At 41.0% G+C, this 19,287-nt stretch overlaps 1 protein-coding gene across 1 annotated transcript in view; it reads left to right on the forward strand.

Annotated features, from left to right (window-relative positions):
• Window positions 1–15,750: 15,750 nt before the first annotated feature.
• The window catches only part of chordc1b (cysteine and histidine-rich domain (CHORD) containing 1b), a 45,819-nt gene continuing 42,282 nt past the window's right edge, over window positions 15,751–19,287 (forward strand). Inside the window, exon 1 of the mRNA XM_041851509.2 lies at window positions 15,751–15,939. Within this exon, the coding sequence (XP_041707443.1) occupies window positions 15,876–15,939 (64 nt within the window). The 5' untranslated portion in view covers window positions 15,751–15,875. The remainder of the gene's footprint in view (window positions 15,940–19,287) is intronic.

Genomic DNA, 19,287 nt, shown 5'->3' on the forward strand with positions numbered 1-19,287 from the left:
TTCACCTAGTCGGCTCGGGGATTAGAACCAGCGACCTTTCGGTTACTGGCACAACGCTCTTAACCACTAAGCTACCTGCCGCCCCATGGTGACTTAACTCACTACTGCTATCAGAAGAAACCTGTGTTGCATTTATATCTTCTCAAATTGAGCTGTTTCTTGAGCTTAATCAAACGCCTGGAATGTACAACAGTATAGGAAACAATAAAGGCTTATCGAAGGGGCCAAATTATTTTGTACAACGCAAGATTAAGGAAGTGTTCAACTTACAAATAAGATCTCGGATTTGGATATCTAAAGGTTTCTCTTCTTCCTCTCTCCTCTCCTCTCCTCTCCTCTCCTCTCCTCTCCTCTCCTCTCCTCTCCCTCTCCTCTCCTCTCCTCTCCTCTCCTCTCCTCTCCTCTCCTCTCCTCTCCTCTCCTCATCTCTCATCATTTGATTTGGATATGGATATATTTGAATATTCACACTGTTCTTCCGCAGACCTACTAAAACAAAAGTTTGACACTTCAGACAGAGTTTGATCTTCCTTCAACTAGACAAGCTGAAAATCTTATTAGTAAATCTCGGTTCCAAAATTATGAACATCGACAAATCAGGGAAAACGATTAGCACAGCATCTGCGTCAGAGAACCGCAAATCAAACCGGAGATAAATAACGAACTGGGTAACAAACTGCTTCCAAACCGGAGATAAATAACGAACTGGGTAACAAACTGCTTCCAAACCGGAGATAAATAACGAACTGGGTAACAAACTGCTTCCAAACCGGAGATAAATAACGAACTGGGTAACAAACTGCTTCCAAACCGGAGATAAATAACGAACTGGGTAACAAACTGCTTCCAAACCGGAGATAAATAACGAACTGGGTAACAAACTGCTTCCATACCGGAGATAAATAACGAACTGGGTAACAAACTGCTTCCATACCGGAGATAAATAACGAACTGGGTAACAAACTGCTTCCATACCGGAGATAAATAAATCGAACTGGGTAACAAACTGCTTCCAAACCGGAGATAAATAACGAACTGGGTAACAAACTGCTTCCATACCGGAGATAAATAACGAACTGGGTAACAAACTGCTTCCATACCGGAGATAAATAACGAACTGGGTAACAAACTGCTTCCATACCGGAGATAAATAACGAACTGGGTAACAAACTGCTTCCATACCGGAGATAAATAACGAACTGGGTAACAAACTGCTTCCATACCGGAGATAAATAACGAACTGGGTAACAAACTGCTTCCATACCGGAGATAAATAACGAACTGGGTAACAAACTGCTTCCATACCGGAGATAAATAACGAACTGGGTAACAAACTGCTTCCATACCGGAGATAAATAACGAACTGGGTAACAAACTGCTTCCATACCGGAGATAAATAACGAACTGGGTAACAAACTGCTTCCATACCGGAGATAAATAACGAACTGGGTAACAAACTGCTTCCATACCGGAGATAAATAACGAACTGGGTAACAAACTGCTTCCATACCGGAGATAAATAACGAACTGGGTAACAAACTGCTTTAATAATAACTCATAACTTGCCACACAGAGGCTTGGTTATACACGCTGGTATAACGCTGCTACCTTATTCGACACATTCTTTGAAAACTTAGATATTCCTACAGTTGAACCGGAGATAGCTGCTGAATTGGAAGAACAGTTCTCTGTAGAAGAGATGGTGTTGGCAATTAAATTTATGCAGTGTGGTAAATCCTCTGGGCACTACGATCTTATTTTTTCTCAGATCAACTTTCTTCTCTCGTGCTTTCCGTTTTTGAGGAATCGTTCTCCTCAAACGCTTTACCCTCAACAATGAGATGTATTTAACTTATTCTGCAAAAGGAGAAAAATAAACTTGAGTGTGGTTCATTTACGCCAATTGCTTTATTCAATTGCAACGTAAAGATACTTTCCTGCCGTTTTGAGTCAGTCCTTCCCTCCATTATCTACAGATCAAACTGGTTTCATTAAACGTCGTCATTCTTTTTTCAACATTTTTATAATACACTTATAATCCCTCTTCATCTGACACTCCAGAGTTATTGTTATCACTTGATGCTGAGAAGGCGTTTGATTGGGTGGCGTGGGATTATCTTTTTTATACACTCAAACAATTTGGATTCGGGTCCCAATTTTATTTCCTGGATCAAAGTCCTTTACTCCTCCCCTATGGCTGCAGTGCGCACAAATTACATTTACATTTTAGTCATTTAGCAGACGCTCTTATCCAGAGCGACTTACAGTTAGTGAATATATATTTTTTTTTATACTGGCCCCCCGTGGGAAACGAACCCACAACCCTGGCGTTGCAAACGCCATGCTCTATCAACTGAGCTACATCCCTGCCGGCCATTCCCTCCCCTACCCTGGACGACGCTGGGCCAATTGTGCGCCGCCCATGAGTCTCCCGGTCGCAGCCGGCTGCGACAGAGCCTGGATTCGAACCAGGATCTAGTGGCACAGTTAGCACTGCGATGCAGTGCCTTAGACCACTGCGCCACTCAGGATTATTAAATAATAACCTTTCATCCTATTTCCAACTTCAACGTGAGACAAGAGAGGGTTGTTGTTGTCCCCTCAGCTGTTTGCCATCGCAATCGAGCCTTTAGCCATATGTAATAACACAACTATCAAAAGGTATTCGAAGAGGAGGCTTAGAGCATAAAGTCTCACTCTATGCAGATGACATCAGTGTTGTGTTCGAGACCCCCTAAATCGAGACCGAGTCAAGACCGAGACCGGGAGGGGGACAAGGGGTCCGAGACAGATTCATGCCCGAGACCAGAAAAATGCGAGTCCATTTCAAGACCATGATTGTATTTTTGTCAAATCACCACCATAATAAGAGTTCAAATTGCCCAGTATTTCTGTGTTCATATTTCAGAACAACATATGGATTCTTTAGACATTCAGAATAGTGAAATAATGCATGCTGAGGGCAAATAGAGCCACTCTACAAATTATTACTAACCCAAACACAGTGGGGAACAATGGGCCTTCTACGCCTTCAGAGAAGGGCTAAGGATTTATTAAATAATTGTTATAATAACATAAAAATAATTGAATTATTATTTTCCAAGATGTTAAATTTTGGTTGGAAAGGAATGGTTTAACACTGAAGATAAATAAATCGGGATTTTTCTTTGCTGTCTCTGGGGAGATAAATCTAGCTAGCTAAGTCAGCCATTGGCTCGGCCATCAGAAGCTAGATAAAGGCATCTGCCATTCAACTGTATTAGGGCAACATTTTGGAGTGACAGTGGAACCAATCAATCACATTTTGACTTAATGAGTGGGACCGTTTTTACAATAACGTATGGAAACTTCTGCCTTCTTGAATGCCAACAGGTCACTGCGCAATAGCGAGCAGTAGTTTTCCCACGGTCTAGCTAGCTAGAGTTGGTTGTGGGCTAGTTTACAGCGGCTGCAGCAGGTGTTATCAAAGAGGATGTTGTTGTTCATTTGTCAGCTTCTCCCTTTTCAAGAATAATTTCAACAAGAGGTTAAGTTTCAAATTATTATCATCTGGAGAGTGGAACTGAGTTTTTTTATTGCAGCCTGCTTGCTGTTGTTAGCCATCTCTTTGAAAATAACTTGTGTGTGAAACATTGTTGCATTTAAAGTGGAACTGACAGCATTTTAGCAACATGAAATCTTGTTAAAATCTGTTCATATACACCCCCAGGAAGAAAATGACACTTTTTAAACCATTTTCTGACAAGCGACCACTTAGATATGGTCATTTTCACTTTTTCATAGATTCTTAGAATGTTTGGGAATTACGTATACTAAGGCATTTGTGAAAATTCTATTGCAATATAGAGTGGGAAAGCGGCCGTGCGTTTGGACAATTAATAGACACTGCAGTAAATAAAACCGAATAAAAACATCTGTTTTGTCCAGGACCGGTGTCTACACAGACCGGTGTGTTATACCTAATCAGAGCTACTTATCGTGTTGTTGTTTTTTTGTTTATTTGTTTGTTTTTAGGGTGTAGATCAGCTTTAATATTGCAGATAGATTGTAACTTCCATCAATGTAATTGTCTGCATCACTTCCAATACCCCTTATGTTTTTTTCCGCGCATATATATATATATATATATATATATATATATACATATACATATACATATACACACACACACACACACACACACACACACACACACACACACACACACACACACACACACACACACACACACACACACACACACATTTAAAAAAATATATTTCCCTTTATTAATTTCCAACCCCACCACCCCTTCCTAATTTGGAGTAAACCAGTGAACAACAATGCTTAGGCCTCTACTTCCAGCTTATACATACTATATACATTTTATGGACACAGTCAATTTTACAATAATTATATTTTGTTTGTTTTTACTCCTGAACTTCCTCTACCCTCAACCTCTCCGATCATTTTCATGATGTCCATCCGGTTTGCTTCTATATGCCATATCTTTCTAACTGTGCTCTCAACCTATAAAAGCTCTCAACCTATAACCTATATACTTATTATGGACACAGTATGCTTTACATTAGTTATCTTGTTGTTATTAGTTGTTGTTAGTTGTTATTAGTCCCATCCTTCAACTCCATTCAACACCACCCATCTATCTCTTAACACCATCCATATTGGATTTATATTTGCCATATATTTTTCAACTGTACTGTGATGTTTTACAAAAGTTCTGAACCTTTCTTTTCTCATTGTTTCTACAGATTGTAAATTCAAAATAAACATTTTTGCTAAAAGTATTATTATATTATTGATCGATTGACTATGACTTTTCAGATCACCCAGTAATCCTTTAGCCATTCCTGGACCTGTGTCCAAAAACAAGCTACAAATGGACAGAACCAAAACAAATTATCTAATGATTCTGTCTCTTCGCAGAAAAATCTGCAGAGCTGGGAAGATTATATCCACCATATAAATAACATTCTATTGGTAGCAAGAATTTTATATAATAATTTAAATTGAAAACTTCTAAGTTTTGAATCCGGCGTCGTTTTGCGTATCAGTTCATAAACACTATGCCATGGGATGGGTACGTAAAAAATCTCTTCCCAACTATTTTGCAACTATATGGGACGGCTGTCAATCCTTTGGTCCTTAAATGGAACTGGTAAACTTTTTTATTCATCACAATTTTCTTTAACCAATTATGTTCTTTAATGCAAGACCGACAGACAAGTTCCTTACTTTTTCCCCCCTTCCACTCATTTTTGCGGTAATGCTGCAATTATTTGGTTGTAATTTTGGGTAGAGCAGACATTTCCATATGTTAGCTGCATGTGCGACATAACTCCACCAATCCTACCGATGATATCATTTACGAAGATTATAACTTTTTAAAACATTTTGTAAAAAAATAATGTTTTTTTTATCAATTAGTATATTTGAGTTTAACCACAATATTTGTTGCATTATTTGTTCTGTCGTTTCTGGAGGATTAAATTGAAATTGCAACCAACTTTCTATGGCTTGTTTTAGAAATAGTGATATTTGGGAGATGATTTCCTTTTCAAATAACTGAAAGTGAGAGGTTGTAATCTGAATAAATGGAAAAAGGCCATTCTTGAACATTGGGTGAGACAATCTTACTAATTTGCTAGAGAACCAGTTCGGATTTAAGTATAACTTTTGTATGACTGAAGCTTTTAGTGATAGGTCTAATGCTTTAATATTTAATAATTTCTGTCCTTCAAATTCATATTCATTATATAAATAGGCCCGTTTAATTTTTTCAGGCTTGCCATTCCAAATAAAATGTAGTATTTATTTCTCATATAATTTAAAAAACTGTTCGCTAGGCGTAGGCAAGACCATAAGCAAATAGGTAAACTGGGATAATACTAAAGAGTTAATCAGGGTGATTTTTCCACAAATTGACAGGTATTTACCTTTCCATGGTAGCAAGATCTTATCTATTTTTGCTAACCTTCTATTAAAACGTATTGGAGTGAGATCATTTATTTCATTTGGGATATGTATTCCGAGTATATCCACATCACCATCAGACCATTTTATTGGTAAACTACATGGTAATGAAAAAATTGTTTAGTGATCCAATACGTAATATAGTACATTTATCATAATTTGGTTGTAATCCAGAGGGGTTAGAAATTGTATCTAGATCCTCTATGAGGCTGTGGAGGGATTCTAGTTGTGGATTTAAAAGAAAACATGAATCATCAGCGTACAATGACACCTTTGTTTTTAAGCCCTGGATTTCTAGGCCCTTGATATTATTGTTGTATCTGATTTTAATAGCTAACATCTCGATGGCCATAATAAATAGATATGCCGATAGTGGACAACCTTGTTTCACTCCTCTTGACAGTTTAAAACTTTTGGAGAAATAGCCATTATTTACTATTTTACACCATTTTACTATACATGATTTTAACCCAATTTATAAGAGATTTATATACACAAATGAGAGAACACCTCACTCTGACCATTTTACTCGCTGTAGCAGAGCTGGTTAGGCTGTTTACCTGTTTATCTAGAACGTTCTAGAGCGTTTTTGACTAACTATAACTTTATTTTCCTACGTTTACTGACACCGGTCATATTCAACCGGTGTTGCGCGTTCGTAAATTCATCAATTGTTCTGCGTTCTGGCACACTCAGACGAGAGTTCTCTGAAATCAGAGTAGATAGCCTGCGTGAAATTGCGAACGCAAGAGATATGCTAACTGGATAACAGTCATTCAAGTTCTTGCTAGCTAACCAAACGACACCTGCATCTCTAGCTGTGTATAGCCACCGAAAAACAATATGAGGGGGAAAAGTCAGTCACTCACCCACTCCTCCGATGACATGACATCCTTCTGGCAGCTATCTAGCTAATGTTAGCCTCCGTGTTTTTATCTTGCTAATTAAATAGATGCGCTAGCCTATTAGCCACGTTATGACTGACTTGTCATCATTAAACCTGCTAGTTTGATTGTATTGACATTCCCAGCCTTAGTTACATTTGTCAGTTTTTGTCCAGAATATTGAGCCAATGAAACTGAAACAGTGCATCCCGAATGGAGGCAGCAAACAATGTACCAGGCCAGCTGTGAACCTGATAGCAATATTTTTTGGACTACCAAGAAATGTATTGGTGAATTATATTAATCATGCACTGAATTGCATCCATCTATTCTGCCAACAATGCCTTAGTGTACGTGATGGAACATTTAGTCAAATATAACCTATTTTTAAAATCTCTTATGAAGTTTTTTTTTTGGATAAACTGGAAATATTATATTTTTGATTGATATTATGATTGTCTGTTTGTTTCATATCTGCAAAGTAGATAAAACGCTGTCAGTTCCACTTTAAACTTTAGGTCACTGGTTACTTTGTGTGCTAAACGTGAAATGTTTTTTTTGCAATGGGAAGTAATAGTTGTACATTTCGAAATGTTTCATAGTTGTGTTTTTGTATTCTTATGATTGGGACCTACTGGCTTATTATGTCCGAGTGAATGGATGCTTATCCTTCAACATCACGCTGTGTGTGTGTAGGCCTTCCCCCAACTAAAAAAAATCTTGGTCGACCGAAACTCGTCTGTTCTTTCAACCAATCGATTGAGTCCAAATTTTAAAATGTGTATTTTTCCATATATAAACATACCCTATGAAATCGGAAGTTTACATACACCTTAGCCAAATACATTTAAACTAAGTTTTTCACAATTCCTGACATTTAATCCTAGTAAAAAAAGTCCCTGTTTTAGGTCAGTTAGGATCACCACTTTATTTTAAGAATGTGAATTGTCAGAATAATAGTAGAGAGAATGATTTATTTCAGCTTTTATTTCTTTCATCACATTCCCAGTGGGTCAGAAGTTTACATACACTCAATTAGTATTTGTTAGCATTGCCTTTACATTTTTTTACTTGGGTCAAACGTTTCGGGTAGCCTTCCACAAGCTTCCCACAATAACTTGTGAATTTTGGCCCATTCCTCCTGACAGAGCTGGTGTAACTGAGTCAGGTTTGTAGGCCTCCTTGCTCACAAACGCTTTTTCAGTTCTGCCCACACATTTTCTATAGGTTTGAGGTCAGGGCTTTGTGATGGCCACTCCAATACCTTGACTTTGTTGTCCTTAAGCCATTTTGCCACACCTTTGGAAGAATTCTTGGGGTCATTGTCCATTTGGAAGACCCATTTGCAAAGCTGTCATCAAGGCAAAGGGTGGCTCCTTTGAAGAATCTCAAATATAAAATATATTTTGATTTGTTTAACACATTTTTGGTTACTAAATGATTCCATGTGTGTTATTTCATAGTTTTGATGTCTTCACTATTATTCTACAATGTAGAAAATAGTAAAAATAGAGAAAAACCCTTGAATGAGTAGGTGTCCAAACTTTTGACTGGTACTGTACGTCTGACCCTTTAACTTCCAGAGATCCAGGTTCTCCTAAAGACATTTGGTAAAATATCAGAGTATAAAGTTAATCTACAAAAAAAGGTGAATTGATGCCTATTAATCTGCAGTGCAAACTTATTTTAGTCATGTCAGCTTCAGTGAGTACACAGAAATTGAAATACTTGGGAATTTGGGTGACACACGATTTCAAAGATCTCTATAAAGCCAATTTCCCTCCCTTGACACTCCGCCTGAAACAGGATCTTTCTCTTTCTTTTGGCAAAAGAATTTAAACTGTTAAAATGAATGTATTACCTAAGTGTTTATACTTATTTCAATGTATTCCTATCTTTATTAAAATCTTTTTTTTATCTCCATATATTTTATCTGGAACAAGAAAAGCCCTCGGATATGTAAGAGCGTATTGCAGAGATCTGGTCTAGCACTTCCGAACTTTCAATATTATTATTGGATGAGAGAAATCCCTGATGTTTACAGGCCCGAAATGGTGTGATGTCATCCTGTGGCCCCACCTCCTTATCTGCCTTGCTCTGCTCTTAGCTGAGCCTGTTTCCAAATACACTAAAAAACACTATTGTGAAACATTCTCAAAAAAATCTTGGAAACAGTTCAGGGGTATCGTTTGGTCGCAGTGAATTTTCAACTTCTTCCCCGTTATTAAAGAACCATACATTATCTCCATCATTATTAGACCGGGCGTTTCATATCTGGTCTGGAAAAGGGATCTCCTCACTGAACGACTTGTCCATTGATATGGATTTTGCATCTTTTGAACAAAAGTTCAATATTCCTAGATCCCATTTCTTTAGATACCTGCAACTGCGTAGTTTTGTGTCTTCATACTCTAGTCACTTCCCATCACGCCCACCTACCTCATTTCTAGACTCCGCTTTTAGAGTGAACCCTTATATCAAAGGGGGCATAAACTTGATCTATACGTTATTAAACTCGCACAATCTGGAATCTTTGAACTCTCTTAAGAACCAAATGGGAAGAGGATTTAGGTGAACACCTTTCAGATGAAACTTGGCAGAGTATGCTTCAGATAATACATTCTTCATCTTATGTCTAAGACACGTTGTAATTCAATTAAAAATAAGTCATCTGCTGCATTGGTCAAAAGGCAAAATGATCCAAGATTAGCCCAGAAATAGATCCCACTTGTGACCGACGTCAGCAGGGCTCCTGCTACTTTACTGCACATGTTTTGGACATTCCCGAAATGGACAGATTTCTGGATATCAACGTTTGAGACGTTTTCTAAGATACTGGAGAGACCGATAGAACCTTCTCCCTTTATTGCATTATTGGGAGTGGCACCACAGGAGGCCCGTCTAAACAGCTCTATGGGCAACATGCTGGCATCTACTGCTCTTCCAGCTAGACGTCTTATACTATTTCAGTGGAAGGAACGGTTTCCTCCTACTTTTAACCATTGGATAAAGGAAGTCATGCAACATCTCAAGAGTAAATACGCTACTCCGTTAGGGGATCTGCAATTACATTTGATAAAATCTGGCAACCTTTCCTATCCTTTGTAGAAGACATGGACCCAGCTAATTTCACAGCTCCTTAAACCAACCCAAATTAGAATTTATATCACTATTTTAACTCTTGTTTAAATTTGTTTGATTATATTTTTGGTGTTGGGGTGGGGCTCTGTTGGAGAATTCTATATCATGTCTGTTTTAAGTCTGGTGTTGGGATGGGGCTCTGTTGGAGAATTCTATATCATGTCTGCTTTAAGTCTGGTGTTGGGATGGAGCTCTGAATGGAGCATAGGGGGTTGGGGTGGGTTATATCTGTTAGGGGATCCATGTGTGTTCTGTGGGAGATTGGGGGGTCGGTTGGGGTAGCCAGTTCATTTCTCCTGGCTATTGCCCAGGCCCGGGATTCAAACCAACAACCTTCTGACTGCTGGGTCTACCTACCTCATAGACTGAAACGTTGTAGGAGGGCTGGGTGAATGACAACGCAGGGGAGCTGAGCTGGGCCTGTACCCCGCTGGAGAGGAGGTGCAAGAGCAGGAGGTGCAGCAGGATGAGGAGTTGGGTGGAGCGAGGAAAAGAAGGAGAAGTCTGCATGATAACCCGAGGGTTTCCTGTCATCGCCATCCCATCACTCAGTCAACCTGGAAACAGAAAGAGGAGGAAGAAGATCATGGTTTAAATATTGTAGCGATCCTCTCTATATGGGGGCACGTTACAATTCCCACCAAGTGGGTTAATCCTAAAAAAAATGGTGCGATGCTTAGGGCGTTTGCCTATCATGGCAGCGCCCCGGGTTCACTTCCCTGCTCCGCTGTTTGCTAAAATACTCCTGTTACCAGACTTGGGTCACCTTCAAATAGTGTTGTCGAAATACGTGAGGTGCAATTTGATGTAGCTTGCCTGGTACAATGAAAATAAATTGTATCAAAAGTGCAAACTCTTAAGGTCGTTTCCCACATATAGATTAAGCACAGTCCTGGACTAAACAGCAAATGGAGATTCTGTCTATATGAAAGCAGTAGACATACTGGTGTTGACCCAGAACTGACTGTTGTTACCTCCAACTGTTGTTAATCTCAAAACACCCAGAACTAACGTTTTACTTAATTGCGTGAAAATATGTTATGTGCATTTGGCCACCAGATATTAAATTGTTACCTAAATTAAGACAGCGATAACAAATTCTCTTTTATAATAGTGAAACTGAATTAACGTTAACATAAATAGTAAAATAATAATGACTGTTTTAACACATGTGCACTCAAATCACTGGGGGACATCACCACTGAGCGTTCAGTTCAGTGGAGCGCACATAAAGAGATCCTTCTATTCTGTGCTTTCAAACAATCAAATGGCTTCTTAATACGGAGATACAGTGAGGGGGGGATAAAAGTATTTGATCCCCTGTTGATTTTGTACGTTCGCCCACTGACAAAGACATGATCAGTCTATAATTTTAATGGTAGGTTTATTTGAACAGTGAGAGACAGATTAACAACAACAAAATCCAGAAAGACGCATGTCAGAAATGTTATAAATTGATTTGTATTTTAATGAGGGAAATAAGTATTTGACCCCTCTGCAAAAACATGACTTAGTACTTGGTGGCTAAACCCTTGTTGGCAATCACAGAGGTCAGATGTTTCTTGTAGTTGGCCACCAGGTTTGCACACATCTCAGGAGGGATTTTGTCCCACTCCTCTTTGCAGATCTTCTCCAAGTCCTTAAGGTTTCGAGGCTGACGTTTGGCAACTCAAACCTTCAGCTCACTCCACAGATTTTCTATGGGATTAAGGTCTGGAGACTGGCTAGGCCACTCCAGGACCTTAATGTGCTTCTTCTTGAGCCACTCCTTTGTTGCCTTGGCCATGTGTTTTGGGTCATTGTCATGATGGAATACCCATCCACAACCCATTTTCAATGCCCTGGCTGAGGGAAGGAGGTTCTCACCCAAGATTTGACGGTACATGGCCCCGTCCATCGTCCCTTTGATGCAGTGAAGTTGTCCTGTCCCCTTGACAGAAAAACACCCCCAAAGCATAATGTTTCCACCTCCATGTTTGACGGTGGGGATGGTGTTCTTGGGGTCATAGGCAGCATTCCTCCTCCAAACACGGCGAGTTGAGTTGATGCCAAAGAGCTCCATTTTGGTCTCATCTGACCACAACACTGTCACCCAGTTCTCCTCTGAATTATTCAGATGTTCATTGGCAAACTTCAGACGGCCCTGTATATGTGCTTTCTTGAGCCGGGGGATCTTGCGGGCTGCAGGATTTCAGTCCTTCACGGTGTAGTGTGTTACCAATTGTTTTCTTGGTGACTATGGTCCCAGCTGCCCTGACAAGATCCTCCCGTGTAGTTCTGGGCTGATTCCTCACCGTTCTCATGATCATTGCAACTCCACGAGGTGAGATCTTGCATGGAGCCCAAGGCTGAGGGAGATTGACAGTTATTTTGTGTTTCTTCCATTTGCGAATAATCGCACCAACTGTTGTCACCTTCTCACCAAGCTGCTTGGCGATGGTCTTGTAGCCCATTCCAGCCTTGTGTAGGTCTACAATCTTGTCCCTGACATCCTTGGAGAGCTCTTTGGTTTTGGCCATGGTGGAGAGTTTGGAATCTGATTGATTGATTGCTTCTGTGGACAGGTGTCTTTTTATACAGGTAACAAGCTGAGATTAGGAGCACTCCCTTTAAGAGTGTGCTCCTAATCTCAGCTCGTTACCTGTATAAAAGACACCTGGGAGCCAGAAATCTTTCTGATTGAGAGGGGGTCAAATACTTATTTCCCTCATTAAAATGCAAATCAATTTATAACATTTTTGACATGCGTTTTTTTCTGGATTTCTTTGTTGTTATTCTGTCTCTCACTGTTCAAGTAAACCTACCATTAAAAGTATAGACTGATCATGTCTTTGTCAGTGGGCAAACGTACAAAATCAGCAGGGGATCAAATACTTTTTTCCCTCACTCTAGGTAGCTAGCTTAGCTAGTTTAGCTAGCTAGATGGATGGATGGATGGATGGATAGATGGATAGATGGATAGATGGATAGATGGATAGATGGATAGATGGATAGATGGATAGATGGATAGATGGATAAACCTAATGCTACCATATGGGGTATCTCTGCCTATGTACATGGTTCTCCTAGGATATGTCCCAAATGGGCCCTGTTCAAAAATAAGTGCACTGTATAGGGAATAGGGTGGCATTTGCAACGCAACCCTGGATTGTTAAAAGATTTGCAAGCTGGTTGTAATTTAAAGGAATCCCGCTATGCTATGTTTTCAGATTCACTTTTTGTAGTGTGACATTGCTTCATGAATATTTCTCTCTCTCTCTCTCTCGCTGTCGGAATAAAATGTGTCAAAACAAATAGATTACTGTCACTAAAAGTAAATTCACAGAATAGCATTATTATAGATGTCCCATCATAGGCTAATGCACAACACAGCACGAAACACAATAACTATGCGGACGCGGAGAGGAGCTGATTAATTGTTTTCTTCTTCTCACGAATCAATGGAATAGGTTGCTAAACAGATGTATGGAACCAATGTCACATTATTGTCCAATGAACCAACAATGTCGCAAATCTATTTGTGTAGAATCAATGATGGAATTGCGATAGATTTTTTCATGCATCACCCGTCCGGGCCAGTCCCGTGCGCGACCTTATTTCCTGGATCAGTGAGGCGCGAGGTGATCCGGACACATCCCTGCCACTGTTATTAGTTATTAGCGCGAGGCATTATCCGACTGTGGCAAAGGCCTACAATGGATTTTTCTCAGAAGTCAAATCAATGTTTAGGCTACTATGCATCCCAATTCCACCACTGTACATATTCTAATTCCACCAATAGTTATAATTTTGCCTTTTCAGCTGAACTCCTTTATATTGGACCTCCGTCGGGACACACATTGACTAACTGAAATGCAAGGCTATCACAACTTCACACAGAAACACAACTTTAGCCTATATGAGGATGCATGGCAATAATGCAAACAATTCAGTGGTCCTCTGTAGCTCAGCTGGTAGAGCACGGCGCTTGTAACGCCAAGGTAGTGGGTTCGATCCCCGGGACCACACGTACACAAAAAAAATGTATGCACGCATGACTGTAAGTCGCTTTGGATAAAAGCATCTGCTAAATGGCATTTTATTATTATTATTCAAACAGTCCAGAAACTGTGGCAGTCACATTCAACCCCCTCTAGACAATTGCAGAGAAAAGTTCCCAAAGGAAAGAGAAAGAGAGAATGGTCTTACGTTCGGATGAGGGGAAAAGTCCAAGCAAATGATCTTTATAGAGTACGCGCTTCAGCATATCCTATAGGACTGGCGACGGAGGCACAGAGAGAGCAACACAGAGACTATCTCTCTCTCTCTCTCGCCAGTTGAGTCGTGTTGTGTTGGTTGAGTAGGCATTGATGTTGACCAATCAGTTGAGTAAGCATTGATGTTGACAACGCGGGGGCACGCAGTGCGCGCACACAGATTCCCCTGCCGCCGGACTGAGTCTTGCTCCCCACACAGGCACGTGCACTACATGACCAAAAGTATGTGGACACCTGCTTGTCGAACATCTCATTCTAAAATCATGGGCATTAATATGGAGTTGGTCCCCCCTTTGCTGCTATAACAGCCTCCACTCTTTTGGGAAGGCTTTCCACTAGATGTTGGCACATTTCAGCGGGGACCATTCAGCCACAAGAGCATTAGTGAGGTCGGGCACTGTGCTTTGTGCACGGGGGCATTGTCATGCTGAAACCATTTTTAAAAATGATAAAAGACCCAGACAATCATTTCTCCTCCTCCAAACGTTACTATTGGCACTACGCATTGGGGCAGGTAGCGTTCTACTGGCATCCGCCAAACCCAGATTCTTCCTTCGGACTGCCAGATGGTTTAGCGTGATTCATCACTCCAGAGAACGTGTTTCCACTGCTCCAGAGTCCAATGGCAGTGAGCTTTACACCACTCTAGCAGACGCTTGTGCATGGTGACTTTAGGCTTGTGTGCGGCTGCTCAGCCATGGAAACCCATTTCATGAAGCTCCCAACAAACAGTTGTTATGCTGACGTTACTTACAGAGGCAGTTTGGTAGTCGGAATTGAGTGTTGCAACAAAGGACAGACGATTTTTACGCGCTACACGCTTCAGCACTCGGTGGTCCCGTTCTGTGAGCTTGTGTGGCATACCACTTCGCGGCTGAGCCGTTGTTGCTCCCAGACATTTCCACTTCACAATAACAGCACTTACAGTTGACCGGGGCAGCTCTAGCAGGGCAGAACGTTGATGAACTGACTTTGTTGGAAAGGTGGCATCCTATGACGGTGCCACGTTGAAAGTCACTCAGCTCTTCAGTAAGACCATTCTACTGCCAATGTTTGTCTATGGAGATTGCATGGCGGTGTGTTCGATTTTATACACCTGTCAGCAACAGGTTTGGCTGAAATAGCCAAATCCACTAATTTGAAGGGGTGTCCTCATACTTTTGTATAAATAGTGTGTCAGTAGTAGGAGGAATTATGATGTAAATGTTCTGATGATTATTCCCCATTTGAGGCTCACAAACCATATAAGCCTAGTGCAATGGTAATGATGGCACTTTGATTCATTTTTTTTCCATCACACATACAAATAAGCATTGTATTGTCAGAGTGTAACTGTCAAAATGGTTCAACATTAAACGGGCAGAATGGCAGACCATTTTCTCCAATAGTGTCACTTGATTAGAAGCGCACGGCGAAGTTCTCCGACGTTGAACGATGTGTATTTTCCGAAGCGGTGATTGTTCTCGATGTTTCTCGAGTCATTATCGGCCATTTCCGCAAGTGTCAGAGAGCGGTTGCACGGATCAGTGGTCAGGCTAGCTCACACATCTTTTATCCTCAACATCTTAATTCACCGGTTTATCCGTTTGGAGGGGGTTTGATGTAACGTGTTGTTTGTACCATGTCGCTTCTGTGTTACAACAAGGGATGTGGTCAACGTTTTGAGGCAGACAACAACCCTGATGGTAAGCTAGCCAACGTTAGCCTAGCTACTGTAACGGTAGCTAGTTAGCTTGAACTACACAAGCAACATGCTCAGCTTGGTGATAAAGCATTTATTTAGCTGTAAGATTAGCTAGCTAACACGATGAACAATATCTAATGTGATCTATTCTGATGCCTAGTCATTTTACCCTGCCCATTGATCTGGCACTGGTAACGTACACCCTGTAACGTTAACGTGAAATAGATTCATTCTTGTGTAGTTTATTCCCCTTCCTGTGTTACTATTTGGATTTCTATATATTTTTTAAAAACTGCATCAGTTTGAAGGGATCCTAAGTAAGTATTTCATGGTAGTGTACACCTGTTGTATTTGGCGCATGTAAAAAAAAAAGAATACAATTTGGTTTGATTTAGCCAAGTCAACTTTTGATTCTCAGCTAGCTGTGTTACAGTAGCTAACGTTAGCTAGCTATCTACCTAGCCGCGTAGGTTTCGATGTAGCTACTGTTACTAGCAACGTTAGCTAGTACTCTATTAAACGTGAATACCCACATTTTAGGGGACTTCCGTTATCATTTAATTAGTGATGGGATGATTGATAGCGGAGCACCGACACTCCGATGCAGTTTTTCAAAGCGCTAACGTTACTGTACGGATTCGACACAACGTATCGATGCTTGTATCAAAGCAGAGCGGAGAGAGAGGCCCACAATGTGTCTCCCATGTGGCGTTTTTTCGTTGTTTAGCCCACCAAGCAAGGCATTTTTGTATGGTCAATCAGTGTCGAATTTAGTCAACACATTTTTTTTTTAGGGCTTATTTGCTACGTAAGGTTTATTTAATTGAATTGAAGTTTTGTAATGCTTAAGTTGTTACGAGTGATCTTATTTAAGTAGGACACCTGACACCCCGGCAACTTTGAGGAAAAAAAACCCCCCTTTATATCGGAGGTGGCGATGCATATTCATGGTTGAGGCTAGTAGCATAGCTTCTCTACATTTGAATACGGGCGGTCGACATCAACAACCCTCATCGAATATTTAAAATAGGATTACAATACTGAGATGTATCCACCAATCTAAAGAAAGGATAGGCTCAACGTGCTGCTTCTACGGTGACGATGACTCTGGAATCTTCTTCTTTGGGTTTTATGGCGAACTACACTCGAAAGGTTAATTGTCGCCACCAACTGGACAGGGGGAAAACATTTACAAAATAGAAGTACATTTCATACGTGAAGGGAAAAATAACATAAATCCCCCATACACTACATTTTTTTTTTTTTTTACATTCCCACTCCTTCAGGCCTTAACGTAAATATCCAGCTCAGGCTCTGGGGCCTGAAAGGGTGGGACTCCACAAGACAGTACTCCATGAAGCTCTTAATAATAATAATTACATTTAACATTTTAGTCATTTAGCAGACGCTCTTATCCAGAGCGACTTACAGTTAGTGAATACATATTTTTTTTATACTGCCCCCCCCGTGGGAATCGAACCCACAACCCTGGCGTTGCAAACGCCATGCTCTATCAACTGAGCTACATCCCTGCCGGCCATTCCCTCCCCTACCCTGGACAACGCTGGGCCAATTGTGCGCCGCCCATGAGTCTCCCGGTCGCGGCCGGCTGCGACAGAGCCTGGATTCGAACCAGGATCTCTAGTGGCACAGTTAGCACTGCGATGCAGTACCTTAGACCACTGCGCCACTCAGGAATAATAATAATAATAATAATAATATGCCATATAGCAGACGCTTTTATCCAAAGCGACTTAAAGTCATGCGTGCATAAATGTTTGTGTATGGGTGGTCCCGGGGAACGAACCCACTACCTTGGCGTTTCAAGCGCCGTGCAATACCAGCTGCAGAAACTATGATGTCGATCTTTTGTGACTTGCTTTCAAAATCTGACAAATCTATAGGAACTCTTTTTTTTTTTTTTACCCATAAGAAAACATAGGATTTTTCACACAGGGTGCCTTTCTGTCGCTGGGCGGGCCGTTTGGGAACTTTTTGGCAACATTAGAGTATACTAACTTCTCCAGGCACCGCTACACCACTGGATAGGGCCGATGGAAAGACAGCAGTCACTCACAGCATGATGTTAAAGGATAAGCAGTCACTCACAGCATGATGTTAAAGGAAAAGCAGTCACTCACAGCATGATGTTAAAGGATAAGCAGTCACTCACAGCATGATGTTAAAGGATAAGCAGTCACTCACAGCATGATGTTAAAGGATAAGCAGTCACTCACAGCATGATGTTAAAGGATAAGCAGTCACACAGCATGATGTTAAAGGATAAGCAGTAACACAGCATGATGTTAAAGGATAAGCAGTCACACAGCATGATGTTAAAGGAAAAGCAGTTACTCACAGCATGATGTTAAAGGAAAAGCAGTCACTCACAGCATGATGTTAAAGGAAAAGCAGTCACTCACAGAATGATGTTAAAGGAAAGTGGAACTGACAGCGTTTTAGCTACTTTGCAGATATGAAACAAACAGACAATCATAATATCAGTCAAAAATAGATGGATACAGTTCAATGCATGATTAATACACTGCTCAAAAAAATAAAGGGAACACTTAAACAACACAATGTAACTCCAAGTCAATCACACTTCTGTGAAATCAAACTGTCCACTTAGGAAGCAACACTGATTGACAATACATTTCACATGCTGTTGTGCAAATGGCATAGACAAAAGGTGGAAATTATAGGCAATTAGCAAGACACCCCCAATAAAGGACTGTTTTTGCAGGTGGTGAACACAGACCACTTCTCAGTTCCTATGCTTCCTGGCTGATGTTTTGGTCACTTTTGAATGCTGGCGGTGCTTTCACTCTAGTGGTAGCATGAGACGGAGTCTACAACCCACACAAGTGGCTCAGGTAGTGCAGCTCATCCAGGATGGCACATCAATGCGAGCTGTGGCAAGAAGGTTTGCTGTGTCTGTCAGCGTAGTGTCCAGAGCATGGAGGCGCTACCAGGAGACAGGCCAGTACATCAGGAGACGTGGAGGAGGCCGTAGGAGGGAAACAACCCAGCAGCAGGACTGCTACCTCCGCCTTTGTGCAAGGAGGAGCAGGAGGAGCACTGCCAGAGCCCTGCAAAATGACCTCCAGCAGGCCACAAATGTGCATGTGTCTGCTCAAACGGTCAGAAACAGACTCCATGAGGGTGGTATGAGGGCCCGACGTCCACAGGTGGGTTGTGCTTACAGCCCAACACCATGCAGGACGTTTGGCATTTGCCAGAGAACACCAAGATTGGCAAATTCGCCACTGGTGCCCTGTGCTCTTCACAGATGAAAGCAGGTTCACACTGAGCACATGTGACAGACGTGACAGAGTCTGGAGATGCC

This window comes from Coregonus clupeaformis, unplaced genomic scaffold, assembly GCF_020615455.1.
Source record: "Coregonus clupeaformis isolate EN_2021a unplaced genomic scaffold, ASM2061545v1 scaf0143, whole genome shotgun sequence".
Lineage (NCBI taxonomy): Eukaryota > Metazoa > Chordata > Actinopteri > Salmoniformes > Salmonidae > Coregonus > Coregonus clupeaformis.